Source organism: Macaca mulatta, chromosome 3 (genome assembly GCF_049350105.2).
Source record: "Macaca mulatta isolate MMU2019108-1 chromosome 3, T2T-MMU8v2.0, whole genome shotgun sequence".
Taxonomy (NCBI): domain Eukaryota; kingdom Metazoa; phylum Chordata; class Mammalia; order Primates; family Cercopithecidae; genus Macaca; species Macaca mulatta.
The window spans coordinates 142,933,486-142,949,300 of NC_133408.1; the positions used below are offsets into that span (position 1 = coordinate 142,933,486).

General features: G+C 41.0%; 1 protein-coding gene across 4 annotated transcripts in view; it reads right to left on the minus strand.

The window, feature by feature from the left end:
- DNAJC2 (DnaJ heat shock protein family (Hsp40) member C2) overlaps window positions 1–15,345 on the minus strand; it is a 33,908-nt gene extending 18,563 nt beyond the window's left edge. For 2 of the 4 annotated variants that reach the window (XM_077994660.1, XM_077994662.1), the window contains exons 1-4: window positions 15,067–15,274; window positions 12,572–12,673; window positions 8,560–8,635; window positions 21–119 (exon numbers count right to left, since the gene is read on the minus strand). In XM_077994660.1, the coding sequence (XP_077850786.1) occupies window positions 21–119; window positions 8,560–8,635; window positions 12,572–12,604 (208 nt within the window). In that variant the 5' untranslated portion in view covers window positions 12,605–12,673; window positions 15,067–15,274. Of the gene's footprint in view, window positions 1–20; window positions 120–8,559; window positions 8,636–12,571; window positions 12,763–15,066 lie in introns of all 4 variants that reach the window. The other 2 variants (NM_001260798.1, XM_028844811.2) reach the window with 2 other exon arrangements.
- Between the last annotated feature and the right edge of the window lie 470 nt (window positions 15,346–15,815).

Consider the following 15,815-nt stretch of genomic DNA (forward strand, 5'->3'; position numbering starts at 1 on the left):
ACTCTAAAGCATTTTCTTACCTTTAGTTATGCAAGTGAAGTAGTCATTATCTCCTTCTTTTATTGGTTCACCAGCTGCTTTCCGTTTGTCTGGGTGATGTTTTAAAACCATTGCTTTATCTACAAAATCAGTCGGATTGAGATAATTTGTCACTTTAAGCACCAAAACTAAAGATAAGCTACATGTAGACCATTTCTAAAATCATAAGGCTAATATTAGAATCTTTTCTCCCACAGTAAAATATATGATTATTCAATGTGAAAATTATAAACTGATTTATTATTATTATTTTCTGAGATGGAGTTTTGCTCTTGTTGCCCAGGTTGGAGTATAATGGCGCGATCTCAGCTCACTGCAACCTCCACCTCCCGGGTTCAAGCGATTCTCCTGCCTCAGCCTCCTGAGTAGCTGGGGTTACGGGTACCCCCACCACGCCCAGCTAATTTTTTGTATTTTTAGTAGAAACAAGGTTTCATTATGTTGGCCAGGCTGGTCTTGAACTCCTGACCTCAGGTGATCCAACCACCTCAGCCTCCGAAAGTGCTGGGATTACAGGTGTCAGAAACTGCACCCGGCTTGAAATAATTATTTTAAGAACTAGCCAAAGTGCCCCTAGCCAACGACAGTGACTGTTAACATTTTGGTGTATTTCTGCATGGATATTTTTGTTTTCTTAAGCATATGCTTTTAAAAATTCAGGTGTAGGCTGGGCATGGTGGCTCATGCTTGTAATCCCAGCACTTTGGGAGGCTGAGCTGGGAGGATCACTTGAGGTCAGGGGTTCAAGATCAGCCTGGCCAATATGGCAAAACCTGGTTTCTACTAAAAATACAAAAACTAGATGGGTGTGGTGGTGCATGCCTGTGGTCCCAGCTACTTCGGTGGCTCAGACATAAGAATCGCTTGAACCCACGAGGTGGAGGTTGCAGTGAGCTGAGATGGCGCCACTGCATTCCAACCTGGGTGAGTGAGACTCTGTCTCAAAAAGAAGAAGAAAAAAATTCAGGTGTAATCGTATGTACTAATTTATATTCTGCTTTTTTCAATTTCACATTATAGCATTTGCATTTTCCATGGTTTTTTCCTTGCAAACTCTTCAAATTTTTCTTTCACATGACTGCTTAATACAGTGTTACAAGTAGATTTGTTGTAATTTAGGCATTTCTCTACTGTTGGACACTTGGGCCATTTCCAATTTTGCATTATTATAAATAATGCCAATTTGAATAATTTTAAATATAAGTATTTTTCCTTATTTAGGATTCTTTCTTAGGATATAATCACAGAAGTGAACTTTGTGAGTGGAAATGGAACAAGTTATTTTTCAAAAGGCATACTATTTCATACTCCTATGTGAATATTCTTTCACCACAGCCTCAGCCACAGTAGGTATAATTATTTAAAATTTGTGATTATCACTGGTGGTCAACAATTTTTTTGTTTTTCATTCTTTAACGGGAAAAAGGAGGGGCTGTCTCAGTTTTTCTTCTGACTCTGTGTGTCACTTTACAATAAATAATGGCTAGCTGTTAACATCTATGGAGTAGCTGACATGTGCAAGGCCTGTTTACCAGTTAATCTTCTCCATGATCCTATGAAGAAAGTACTATTACTGTCTCCACTTTATAGATGAGGAAAACGAGGCACAGAGATGTTACGTAGCCACTACCACTGCAACTTGCTCAAATTTCCGGCCAAGTCGGGCTCTAATCCAGACGGCCTGACTCCTCAGCATGTTTGAATGCTGCCTCCTAATTCACTATGTTTATTGCTAATTTTTTCCCAACTGTTTTGTTAACACTTATGTTTTAAAAAAAATTGTCATTTTTATTTACATTTACTGATTATTTCTTTTATAATTTCTTCTAGTACTTATAATAGTTCTAGTTTCATTAATATTTCCTACAGTTAGATTGAAAAAATTTTAAAATCTTTTTGGAATTTTAATATAGCCAAGAAAGTATCTAAACTTGTCATTTTTCAAAATCTTACTGTGATTTAATATAATCCTTCCCTATTCCACTGATTTGTGATACTATCTTTATAATAGTAAATTTTACAAGGGCTTGTTTTGGTTACTTATTGTTGCCCTGCGGTTATCTTTATAATGACCACAGCTTTCTTATATATTTGATGGTAACTTACAAAAACTGTAATTTTTGCTTATTTTTCTTGCATCTAGTCCCTTAACTCTCTTTTGCTTTTCTAGACAGATCCTATATTATCTACAAATGTATTTATTTTCTTCTTTCCAACAGTTGTCTCTTATTTAATAACTTAACTCACTAACCCAAACTCCCAAAATCGCATAAAAAATAAAATGCAGGCTGCTTCACCCCTAGATTTTAGGTAACAGCATTAATGCCACATAGCTAAAAGTTTGCTAGCTGTGGGCCTGAAACAGTTATCAAAGTAGGGAACTAACTACATTTCTTTTCAAAATTCTTATCAAAAAGGAATGGGTGTTAAATTGTGGTATGTGTTTTCACTACCTACTTAGGAAATCACATAGATTTAATATTATCTGAGGTATAATTTTGCTATATTAATACACTTCCTAAGTTGGATACCTGAGAGAAACTGTGTTCATGAACACTATTATTCTTTTAGTATACTGTTAAATTGCATTTGTTATTTTATTTTATTTTGAGCCAGGGTCTCACTCTGTTGCCCAGGCTAGAGCACAGTGACACGATCTTGGCTCACTGCAGCCTTAACCTCCTGGGCTCAGGTGATCCTCCCACCTCAGCCTCCCAAGTGGCTGGGATTACAGGTGCGCTCCACCATGCCTTGCTAACTTTTTTTATTTTTTGTAGGGAAGGGGTTTCGTCATGTTGGCCAGGCTGGTCTTGAACTCCTGGGCTCAAGCGATCCTCCCACCATGGCCTCCCAAAGTGCTAGAATTACAGGCCTGTGCCACCACACCTGGCCACTATTATTTCATAATACAAGCATCTGTACACACTGACGGGGTACATGTGATATTTTGTTCATAATACACGAACAAAATCCATTTTTTTTTTTTTTTTGAGATTGAGTCTCATTCTGTTGGCCAGGCTGGAGCACAATGGTGCAATCTCGGCTCACTGCAACCTCCGCCTCCTGGGTTCAAACGATTCTCCTGTCTCAGCCTCTGAAGTATCTGGGATTACAGGCACCTGCCACCACACTCAGCTAATTTTTGTATTTTTAGTAGAGACGGGGTTTCACCATGTTGGCCAGGCTTGGTCTCGAATTCCTGACCTCATGATCCGCCCGGCTCGGCCTCCCAAAGTGCTGGGATTACAGGCATGAGCCACTGCGCCTGGCCTCATTTTGTGCATAATTCATGATACATGCATAAACCATATAATGATCAAGTCAGGGTATTTGGGTATCCATCAACTTGAGTGTTTATTATTTCTATGTATTATGAACATTTCAAGTTCTCTCTTCTAGCTATTTTGAAATATACAATACATTATTGTTAACTATTGTCACCCTACTCTGCTACAGAACACTGGGACTTATTCCTTCTAACTGTATGTTTGTGTCCATTGACCAACCTCTCTTTATCCCTCTCCCCCCAACACCCTTCCCAGCCTCTGGTATCTATCATTCTATCTACTATCTCCATGAGATCAACTTTTTAAGCTCCCACTGTTCTCAAAAGTGAGAACATGCCAATATTTGCCTTCCTGTGCCTAGTTTATTTCACTCAACATAATGACCTCCAGTTCCATCTATGTTGCTGCAGACATGATTTCATTCTTTTTTATGGCTGAGTGGTATCCTATTGTGTACATATACATTTTCTTTATCCATTAGTCTGCTGATGGACACTTAGGTGGATTCCTTATCTTTGTTATTATAAACAGAGCTGCAATAAAAACATGGGAGTGCAAGTACCCCTTTGACATACTGTTTTCTTTTTCTTTGGATAAATATCCAGTAGTGGGACTGCTGGGCTATATGGTAATTCTATTTTTAATTTTTTGAGAAATCTCCATACTATCTTCTATAGTGGCTATGCTAATTTACATTCCTACCAACAGTGTATAAAAATTCCCTTTTCTTGAATTTGCTATTATTTTAACATTTTAACTGGGTTTTTTTTTTTCATTATATTAATAGGAATTGTTTGTAGGATTTTTTGAGCTCTCTGCTAGGTTTTGCATACTCAGATTACATTAAACTGTACAACTTAACAAAATGAATTATTCCAAAACAGTTTATGATTAACTGATTCTCCAATTACAACATAAAAAATCAAGTTTATATTCAGCATTAGAATTTTTGATTCTTTAACACTTGAAACAATTCACCTGAAAAATGATCTGGGCCTAATAATTGTTTTTAGGAGTAAATCCTTTGGTAACTTTAATGTTTTCATCCTTTTTTTTTGTTTCTTTTTTTGGGGAGGGCAGGGGGACAGGGTCTTACTACTGTCCAGGGTGGAGTGCTGTGGTGTGATCATGGCTCACTGCATGGGCTTCTTCACCTCCTGGGCTCAAGCGCTATCTCAGCCTTCTGAGCAGCATGGGCATGCACCACTATGCCCAGCTAATTTTTGTATTTTTTGTAGAAATGGCATTTTGCCATGTTGCCCAGCCTGGTCTTGAACTACAGAGCTCAAGCAATCCGCCCACCTCAGCCTTCCAAATGCTGGGATCACAGGCATGAGCCACCATGATTAATTCTTTGTGTATTTCACTACGTTGTGAGTATCCTGTCTCTGAAATGCTTGGGACCAAAAGCGTTCGGGATTTCAAATATTTTTAGATTTTGGAATATGTGCATTATACTTACTGGGTGAGCATCCATTCCAAATCTGAAAATCCAAAATCCTCCAGTGAGCATTTCCTTTGAAGCGTCATACTGGCACTCACAATTTGGAGCATTTTGGACTTTGGATTTTTGGATTAGGGACGCTCAACTTGTATTTGTTTATTCTTCTTATAAAACCCATTTTGGGATATTGTCTTATTTATTTTCTTCCTGCATCTTCCTTTGTGCTATACTTTTAAACCTCTGAATTGAATTTCCACCTTATCTTTTCCCTCTTTTGAAAAAAGTAACAGAATAGGTTAAGGCAATGAATTTACTTAAGGTACAGCTCTAGCTGCCAGTCCTTAAGTTTTGGTAAAGCAGTAATCTTACTTTTGTGGAAAAAAAGAAGTCTATTGCATAATTTTTATTTCTGTCTAGGCTCAAAAGAATATATTTAATTTCCCAAGTGACTGGTATTTTTGGTTTGTTTAATCATATCTATCTGATTCAACTGAGATAAAATTTACATAAAATAAATGCCCAGATTTTAAGAATTCATTAAGTTCAGTGAGTTTTGGCAATCATATACACTCCTGTAACTGCTACCCAAAAGAAAACAGAGGCCATTTCCATCATCCAGAAAGTTCCCTTGTACCCTTTTCCACTGGGCTCCCATCCTCTACCAGCTGAGGCAACCATTTTCTGATGCCTGTCACCACTTTTGTATGTTCTTGAGCTTCAAGTAGATGTAACTTACAGTATGTCTGTGTCTGGCTTCTTTTATTCATGGTTTGAAATTCATCCATGTTTTTCTGTGTATTGGCAATTTGTTCTTTTAAAAATTGCTGATTAGTATTACACTGCACCAAAATATATAGCAGTTTGCTTATCTATTTCCATGTTATTAAACATTTGGGTGATTTCCAGTTTCTGGGGTGCAGTGGCATTATCCTGGCTCACTGCAAGCTCCAACTCCTGGGTTCACGCCATTCTCCTGCCTCAGCCTCGCGAGTAGCTGCGACTACAGGCACCCGTCACTACTCCCAGCTAATATTTTTGTATTTTTAGTAGAGACGGGGTTTCGCCATGTTGGCCAGGCTGGTCTCGAACTCCTGACCTCAGGTGATCCACCCGCCTCAGCCTCCCAAAGTGCTAGGATTAGAGGCGTGAGCCAGCACAGCCGGCTCCTACTTCACACTTAATTAATTTTCATTACTGACATTCAAAATATACTCAACAAAAATAACTTTGCTTGTAATATGAAGCAAGCACTCAAAGGCCCTCAAATGGTACCAGACTTCCATTTTCATTAGGTTTGTTTGTGCTGATAATTACAGATTTGCGAACAGTAACTTTGCATTTTAACTTTTAGAAAGATTTTCAGAAAGCAGGGAGTAGCAACTGTGTTTTATAGTGACAGAGGTGCAAGAATGACAGCTTCTTTCTGAATAAAGGCTGATGGAATATTCCGCAAGGGTGGTAGAGAGTAAGTTATAATTACCCTTATTGTTAACAATCTCTGCACTGGTGCTACAAAACTTTTGGCTAGAGAATACATATTCAAAAGCTATATTTCTTTTCTTTTCCTTTTTAATGAGACAGAGTCTCACTCTGTTGCTCAGGTTGGACTACACTAGTACAATTTCAGTTCACTGCAACTTCTGCCTTCCAGGTTCAAGTGATTCTCATGTCTCAGTCTCTCAAGTAGTTGGGCTTACACGCATGCACCACCGCACCTGGCTAATTTTTGTATTTTTAGTAGAGATGGGGTTTCGCCACGTTGGCCAGGCTGGTATTGAACTCCAGCCTCAAGTGATCCGCCTGCCTTGGCCTTCCAAAGTGTTGGGATTACAGGTGTGAGCTACTGTGCCTGGCTAAAAATCTATTTCTACAAGGCCAATAAAAAGAGTGGATGTAGGACGGGTGCTGTGGCTCATGCCTGTAATCCCAGCACTCTGAGAGGCCAACGTGGGTGGATCACCTGAGGTCGGGAGTTCGAGACCAGCCTGACCCACATGGTGAAATCTCATCTCTACAAAAAAATACAAAATTAGCCAGGCGTGGTGGCACATGCCTGTAATCCCAGCTACTCAGGAGGCTGAGGCAGGAGAATCGCTTCAACCCAGGAGATGGAGGTTGCAGAGAGCCGAGATCACCCCATTGCACTCCAGCCTGGGCAACAAGTGCGAAATTCTGTCTCAAAAAAAGAGAGTGAATTTAACAGAAGCAAATGAATGTTTCTTTTGCAATTTATTGCACATTTTTAATCTTTTGAGAAACAAAGAATTATTTCACCTTAAAACACAAACTATTTTCACAGTTATATATCAATTCTAATTAACAAATTTATCTGTATTGAGACATATTTGGTCTTTTTATGCTATTCATTTTTTTTTGGAAACAGTCTCACTCTTGTTGCCCAGGCTGGAGTGCGATGGTGCGACCTCAGCTCACTGCAACCTCCACCTCCTGGGTTCAAGCGATTCTCCTGCCTCAGTCTCACAAGTAGCTGGGATTACAGGTGCCTGCCACCATGCTCAGCTAATTTTTTTGTACTTTTAGTAGAGACAGGGTTTCACCACATTTTCCAGGCTGGTCTCGTACTCCTGACCTCAGGTGATCACCCATCTCGGCCTCCCAAAGTGCTGGGATTATAGCCGTGAGCCACCACGCCTGGCCAACGCTATTCTTTCATATAGTAAAACTTTGCAAACACTTGTATGTGGCAAATGGATTTTTCTGGCATTTATGTATACTGGAATAACTATTCACATGCACTAGCATATGCTTTGTCTAGAGTCATGCCAGCCTTTAAACAAATCTGGTTTAAAATAATCTGATAAATTCCTTCACTTTGTTAAAAAATATTTCCTGTGATTTTCCTAAATGTAAGCAGTAATGGGGACGATTTTGAGTTCATCTACTATACTAAGTATTGACTAATAATTTTTAGCATAGGCGTTCATATTCAGTCATCTTCCTTCAAGTATAATTCCTCCTCTTCTTGACAGGCCCTGACTCCCTACTCCTTTTCCATGTGGCCACAATCTTACCCTCTCTGACCTCAATACCCATTCTCTAGAGTGGAGGGCAGAACATTCCCATTCTCCTAAGATAGAAAACTGATCACCTTCATCTCTTACCTCTTTCACTAAACTTTATTAGTTGAACTGATCATGTGTATAAGAAATTATGTCCACAGGATTGCAAAGCATAGGACATTTAGGAGCATTAAGGGATGGTGTTTTATAAGGCATATGAAGACTGGGGTCCCAACATTACCCTGTCCCATGCCAAATTTTAACCTTGTCAATGAAAACAACAATAAAACATCAGACAACTTTCTTGGACAGAAGACAGGGTGATATCTATAAAGGTGTGACCTAAGATTACAAAATAACCTAAAAAAAAAACAAAGAAAAAGGCAGTATCCACTAAGTACAGCTGGCCATACTTCTAAAGAGAGGCAAAGTATTATTTTTTAAAAGCTTGCCATTGGGAGAATATTCTGTATCCACACACACACACCCATCCTAATTTCTTATCCCTAATGGGAAAGTCTACATGTAAAATGGATTGCTTTCTTCTGATTCTGACGGCAAGGGAGACCATGGTTTTTTGCTTGTTATGACAATATAACGCATGCTGTTAAATGTAGTTACAGCTGCAGACTATGATACCGTGTATCTTTTAAAAAGCATAGGGTGTTCCTATACCAGATATGTGATTATTTCAAAATAACTAAGTACTTAAAGCATAGGGTGTTCCTATAACAGATATGTGATTATTTAAAAATAACTAAGTACTTACGAGCTGCTTTGATCTGTCTCTGTGTAGCCTTGTATCTCACATGGCCAAGTCCAAGAACTGCATAATGATCTTGGTTCTGATAAAAACACAAAAGGGAGTCAAATTTGAAATGGAGCCAATATATTCCATCCCTTGTGTTCTGGTACCTTAATACAGCATTTCCCAAAGTGACATTTCATCAGGTGTCTGGTAAAAGGTTCTGTATAAAACAGGTTCTATGGTCATATAAGGTTGAGAAATGTGGATTAGGCTGGGTGCCATGGTTAAAGCCTGTAATCCTAGCACTTTGGGAGGCCCAGGTGGAGGATAGCTTGAGCCCAGGAATATGATGCCAGCCTGGGCAACAAAGCAAGATTCCTGTCTCCACAAAAAAATTTTTAAAAATTAGCTGGGTGTGGTGGTGTGCACCTGCAGTTCCAGCTACTCAGGAATCAGAAATAGGAGGATTGCTTGAATCTGGTAAGTAGAGGCTGCAGTGAGCTGTGATGATGCCACTGCACTCCAGGATAGGCAACAGAGCAAGACCCTTTTTTTCTTTTTTTTTTTTTTAATGATTTTAAGATTTTACTCTTTTGAGACAGAGTCTTGCTCTGTTGCCCAGGCTGGAGTGCAATGGTGCCATTTTGGCTCACTGCAACCTCCGTCTCCCAGGTTCAAGCAATTCTCCTGCCTCAGCCTCCCAAGTTGCCAGGATTACAGGTGCACACCACCATGCCCGGCTAATTTTTGTATTTTTAGTAGAAACAGGGTTTCACCTTGTTGGTCAGGCTGGTCTCGAACTCCTGACCTCAGGTGATCTACCTGCCTTGGCCTCCCAAAGGGTCAAGGGATTACAGGTGTGAGCCACCGCACCCGGCCAAGACCCTGTCTTTTAAAAAAAAGGCAGGGCGTGCTAGTTCACGCCTGTAATCCCAATGCTTTGGGAGGCTGAGGTGGGCGGATCATGAGGTCAGGAGTTTGAGACCAGCCTGGCTAACATGGTGAAATCCTGTCTCTACCAAAAATACAAAAAAATTAGCCGGGCGTGGTGGCGCCCGCCTGTAATCCCAGCTACTTGGGACGCTGAGGCAGGAGAATTGCTTGAATCTGGGAGGCAGAGGTTACAGTGAGCAGACACCGCGCCACTGCACTCCAGCCTGGGCAACAGAGTGAGACTCTGTATCAAAATAAAATAAAATATAAATTTTAAAAAGGGTAAATGTGGACTATTATATAGCCTCCTTGATGATTTATAGGCACAAAAGCTTAAGAAAGGCTCTGAGAAGTCCTGTAATTAGATTTAAAAAATAAACGGAAACCTGTAAAACCTAGCATTTTCCAAACCTACTTGACCAAAGACCCCTTTTTTCTCTCAGCACCTGCTGATAGCTTATGGTCACCCTATGGCACTTACGGCTACATGTTCTTGTTTTACTTATTGTGTCACTGGAATATAAGCTATGTGGAAGCAGTAATACTGTCTTGTTCAGTACAGTATCCTCAGCACCTAGAACAGTATCTGACATGGTGTTTGATCCATATTTGATGAATGAAAATAAACCGAACAAGCAAATGAACCCTGCTACCTTACTCTGATACAATCTACTTCTTTCTATACCAAAGACCTTCTCCCTCTTATAGATCTCAACACTCCCCAGTTCTTTTCCCAACTCTGCCTTCTTCTCAAGTTATTATCTTCTCTCATTTTCTTTACTACCCAGCTTTGAAAGGGTATTTTACACTTTGGTCCTACTTCATCACTTCCTAATCACTCCTCATCCACTGTAATCTCTTGCCTTCCCAATCATTTTACTCAACCTGCTTTCAATGAGAGCACTGAAGTAGTTTGTCAAATCCAATGTTTTTTGTGGTTTTTTTTGAGATGGAGTTTTGCTCTTGTTGCCCAGGCTGGAGTGCAGTGGCACGATCTCAGCTCACAGCAACCTCCACCTCCCAGGTTCAAGCGATTCTCCTGTTTCAGCCTCCTGAGTAGCTGGGATTACAAGCATGTGTCACTATGTCCCGTACAATGTTTTTTAAAATAAATTTTCATGTTATGTGATTGACCTTTTTCTGAAGCAGTGACACACGTGACTCTTTTTCCCTTTTTATTTTTTGAGACAGAGTTTCGCTCTTGTTGCCCAGGCTGGAGTGCAATTGTGTGATCTTGGCTCATCGCAACCTCCACCTCCTGGGTTGAAGCGATTCTCCTGCCTCAGCCTCCCAAGTAGCTGGGATTACAGGCATGCGCCGCCACGCCTGGCTAATTTTGTATTTTTAGTAGAGACGGGGTTTCACCATGTTGGTCAGACTGGTCTCGAACTCCTGACCTCGGGTGATCTGCCCGACTCAGTCTCCGAAAGTGCTGGGATTATAGGCGTGAGCCACCACACCCTGCCTCTTTTTCCCCCTTGCTCCTCCCTTAGTTTCTGGAAGAATACGGTGCCTGATATTTAGGAAGTCTTTTTTTCAAATAACAAAGTGTCTTTTTCCTTGTTTTCTTTCTACTTCTGTTACCCTTCTTAGTATCTTCTGCTGTTTTTCCTCCTCTTCCTACCCTGGAAATATCCATGCTCCTCAATGTTCAGTCTCTTTCTTTTTTTTTAATGGATGAGGTGGTGGGAGAATCAGCTAACACTTTCTGAGTGCTTACTTTTCCAAGTGTTTTATACATATGCCTTAGCTCATTTAGTCCTCTAAACAACCAATGACATAGGAACTCTTTTTATCCATTATTTGTTTGGCATTTATCATGTGGCAAGTACTAACTTAAGTGCTTTATAAGCATCCTTTTATTAATCCTCAAGATAAACCTCTGAGCTGGTAACAATCTCACTGTAGCAACAAGGGAAACGAAGTACACACATGTCCGGGAACTTTCCCAAGGTCCAAGTGCACCACATGGCAGAACCAGATTTGAATTCAGGCACTCCAATTCCACAGCATACACATTTAACTATTATACAAGTAGCTACTAAAGCATTATCTATTTGTTTATACTTTTGTCCCTTGCTGATGTCATTCAATTCCCCACAGCAACCACCACTATGTGCCAATGACTTCAAAAAGTCTTTGGCTCTAACCTCTTTTTGGAGTCATAGACCAATTTCTAACCAACTACTAGACAGCTTCACCACTATGGTACCAAACCTCAGTCTTCACATAGCCAAACCTGGACACAAACAGCACCTCCCACAAACATTCTTATCCTCATCCCAGCACTGGTTACTGACCTCACACTCTAGCAGGTCACTCAAGCCCTAATGCTGGGGAGGACCTCTGAATATTTCCCTTTCTCTTGTGCCACACAGCCAGGGTCACCAAAGCCTATCAATTCTACCTCCAAAAAAAGGAAATCTGACCCTTCTTCCTCAAAACCCAGCCACACACTAAGTTCAAGGATTCAGTCACAGGTCTGCCTTAGTGCACCAGCCCTGTAACAGTAAACTATTCACTTCCCCTCCAGTCCCTTGCCCCCTTTCAAGCAATTTTCTGTACTGCCAAGGGAATTACTTTTCTAAAATTAGCTAAGAAACTTTTGATGGCATCTTACTGTCCCCAAAATAAATTTTAATTCCTTCCTTAGCATGGTGTAAAAAGGACACAACAGAGTTTGGTCTAGAGTCCAAAAGATTTTAAGGACACTAGATTTCTCACCACCATACTGCATGTACCCTGTACGACTCATCGATCCCTCAAGAGGCACTACATATTCTTTTACTCCTTTGTGTCTTTGTATATCTTACTCCTTCGGCCCAGAATACTTCTTTCATTTCTCTGCTTCACTAACTGCCGCCTGTCCTTTTAAGACCAGTGCAAACATTATCTTTTCTGTGAACTCTTCCTGGATTTCTCCAGCAGAGACAGTATCTCATGGCTAGTGCTAACCCACTCAAGACTTAGTAATAAACAGATGCTAAATTATAGTCATCTTGCTGAACCATCTTAAAACACGGTTTATTAATGGAAAACTCCCAAGAAAACTATGTCTAACAAAGCATCTGACTGAACAAAATATTCAGATATTAAATACCTTCCAGTCTTTGGGATCAAGTGTTTTCAGCATGGCAAACTCTTCCAACTGCAATTCTTCATCTTCTGATTCCTCAGATAACTCTTTCTTATCCTCCAGTTCCTGAAAAGAGGCAGAAGCATTTCTGTTTCTCCTCTTAACAAAAGCTTCAAACCATCTTCCCACAGGTTCAACTCGACAAAGTGTAGAGGCTGTGATTGAAAGTGTTAAGAGAGGCTTCAATGTATTGCATGGAATAAATCTGTTTCAAGGCAATTAACTTTTTCAGGAAATAAAATCAAAACAGTGATACAAGAATATACTTTTAAAACCACCAACTAAGAAAATAATTGCAGTCATCCAGTTTACATGAGGGTTAACAAGAAATTATCCTTTCCTAGTATTAAAGAGTATTTAATCAACCTCTTCCAGTTATCTGACAACATAAACTTAGTAATGTCAACAATAAATCAGTACTTTTCTCGGGATATGAGAGTAAGCTGAGGAACAGGAAGAAATGTTGCAAACTGCTTGACTTTTAGACGAATTATTTTATTTATTTATCTTTTCACTTTTTTTTTTTTTTTGAGATGGAGTTTTGCTCTTACTGCCCAGGCTGGAGTGCAATGGCGAGATCTCAGCTCAATGCAACCTCCACCTCCTGGGTTCAAATGATTCTCGTGCCTCAGCCTCCCGAGTAGCTGGGATTACAGGCATGCACCACCATGCCCCGCTAATTTTGTATTTTTAGTAGAGATGGGGTTTCTCCATGTTGGTCAGGCTGGTCTTGAACTCCCGACCTCAGGTGATCAGCCCGCCTGGGCCTCCCAAAGTGTTTGGATTACAGGTGTGAGCCACTGCGCCCAGACAAATAATTTTAATAAAGTAATAAATAGTGATAAATTGTCACGAAGAGCTAGCCTCACCAAAAATAAAAAATCTAAAAGCAACGCAAACTATCTTTTTTTTTGAGACGGAGTTTTGCTCTTGTTGCCCAGGCTGGAGTGCAATGGCGCAATCTTGGCTCACTGCAACCTCTGCCTCCCGGGTTCAAGAGATTCTTCTGCCTCAGCCTCCCAAATTGCTGGGATTATAGGCGCCCGCCACCATGCCCAGCTACTTTTTTGTATTTTTAGTAGAGACGGGGTTTTGCCATGTTTGCCAGGCTGGTCTCGAACTCCTGACCTCAGGTGATCCACCCACCTCGACCTCCCAAAGTGCTGGGATTATAGGCGTGAGCCACCGTACCCAGCCAACTCAAACCATCTTACTTATTAAAATCTTGAACTATAGCTCTTAAAAATTTTAAGGATTCACTAACAAGAATTTGTACTGAAAACAATTTTCCAAGCAGCAAACGGGGATTTACTAATGCAGCTAAGCTGTAGCGGAACAAGCTCTCAATCTGAAACCAGACACTCTGGGTTTCAGACTAGGTCTGACAGTGGCTGTGTGGCCTGAAATGAATCAGGATGTCTTCACCTATAAAATGGGAACAATACCTATTTATCTCATTCAGTTTCTAGGAAGCTTGAATGAGACCATAAAAACTCTCTGAAATTAAAAACTTGTAGTAAAGATATCATCTATTCCTCGGAAATGGCGGTAAATCACTGTACATGTGTATATTAGCAATTCGAAAAAGGAAAATCCCTGAAAAATTTAGTTTAAGATTTCCTCCACCTTACACAGGAGAGGATTAAAACACTGTCAAAAAGGTACTACCTTGTAGTACGGGGTGTGTGTGGCTTTTAAAAACACTGCCTTTTAAGCCTTTTCCTTTAGTTGTTAAGAGGCACACGGAGACACACAAATGCAACATGTGCCACGGGTAATGTTCAAAATCACATTCAACAAACGCTTATGTACCTGGCTATGGGAATTACTGTAGATGACTGGAACTGGAGACTCTTAAGTTTACAATACTCATGACTGTACTGGGCCATAAATCTAAAACCTACAGCAGCAGGACAAGTTTCACTTGTAATAACTGCCTTTCAAAATCTACGCGGATCTTTTCAGCAGCACAGTCTTTTAACACCGAATATGAGGAGCGGTGTCTGAGTTGTGACATTTAAAAAATAAGGCCGGAACAAACGTAGAGAGGGAGAAAGGTGTTTAAGAGATCGCCAGCAGCAAAGCTTTATACGACCCCAGGCACGTGGGGTGCTGGCTGCGCGTAGTCTTTCCGCCGTAGGCAAAGAGAGGCTTATGTGAATCTTTCTGGGGTACTGGGGGGTTCGGTCCCGAAATGTTCAGTCCAATCCATGAGTCAGCAGCGGCGAAAGGAAGCAGCAACGGTAGGAGCAAAAGGAAGGCACCCCTCACCCTCCTTCCTTCTAATCTAGGGTAGGATTACTTTAAAACACGGAGCAAAAACGCACCTATTACGGCTCCACACGGCCCCAGGGCTAGTCGCCAGGGTCAAAGGTAGAGACAGCCCAGGGTTGCCAAGGCGGAGGACTGAGGCAGGGGCGGCTGAGGTGGGAAGGAGCCGGGGTTGGGTGGGCGCTTACCAGAGGTCAAAGCGTGGGTGATGGCGGTGCCCCGGCCGTCCGCGGGGCTTGGCAAGAGCAGCATGATGGCGCCGGGTCTAGCCCGGTGGGAGCAGCGATTCACGTCCCGGGCGGAGGGCGCTTACGGTCCCCCCAGCTCTACCTCTCAGTCCGAGCCTCGCGCCTTGACTCTACGACGCCCAGGAACCGGCGCATGGAGACGACCAGTAAGCACTTCCGGGATGGATCTTCCGTGGTGCGGAGGCCAGTCTGACACCCTCCTACCCTCGCCAACGTGTGCGGCAACCTAGTTCCACACTGACTGAGATCCGGCTGGAGACCAAGTCGCACGAGAGAATGGTTCCTAGGCGCGTTAATTTTCCTATGAAAACGATTATATTCCACGTCCCTGTGCAATACATAGAACATAACCTTTAAAAGCAGCTCTTTTTATATTATCTTTATTTTTAAGTTCTTACTGCTTTATATGTTAATCTGAACCTAATCAGTGATTTTCTCAGGAACGCTACACTTTTAAGTAAAAAATGAAAATAACTGTATGAACCAGTATCGACGACTAGTATATACATTTGCGGAGAATTACGTACGTGCATTTGTGATACGTTTGTGTTTAACCTGATGATGATAATAGCAGCTAATATTTGTCGTGCTATTACTAATTTACCTGCATTATATATTTTAATACTCACTTGGAGAAGAAACTTCTCTCTGGTGTTAGATTGTATTCCAAGGCCAGCAATATTTTACCC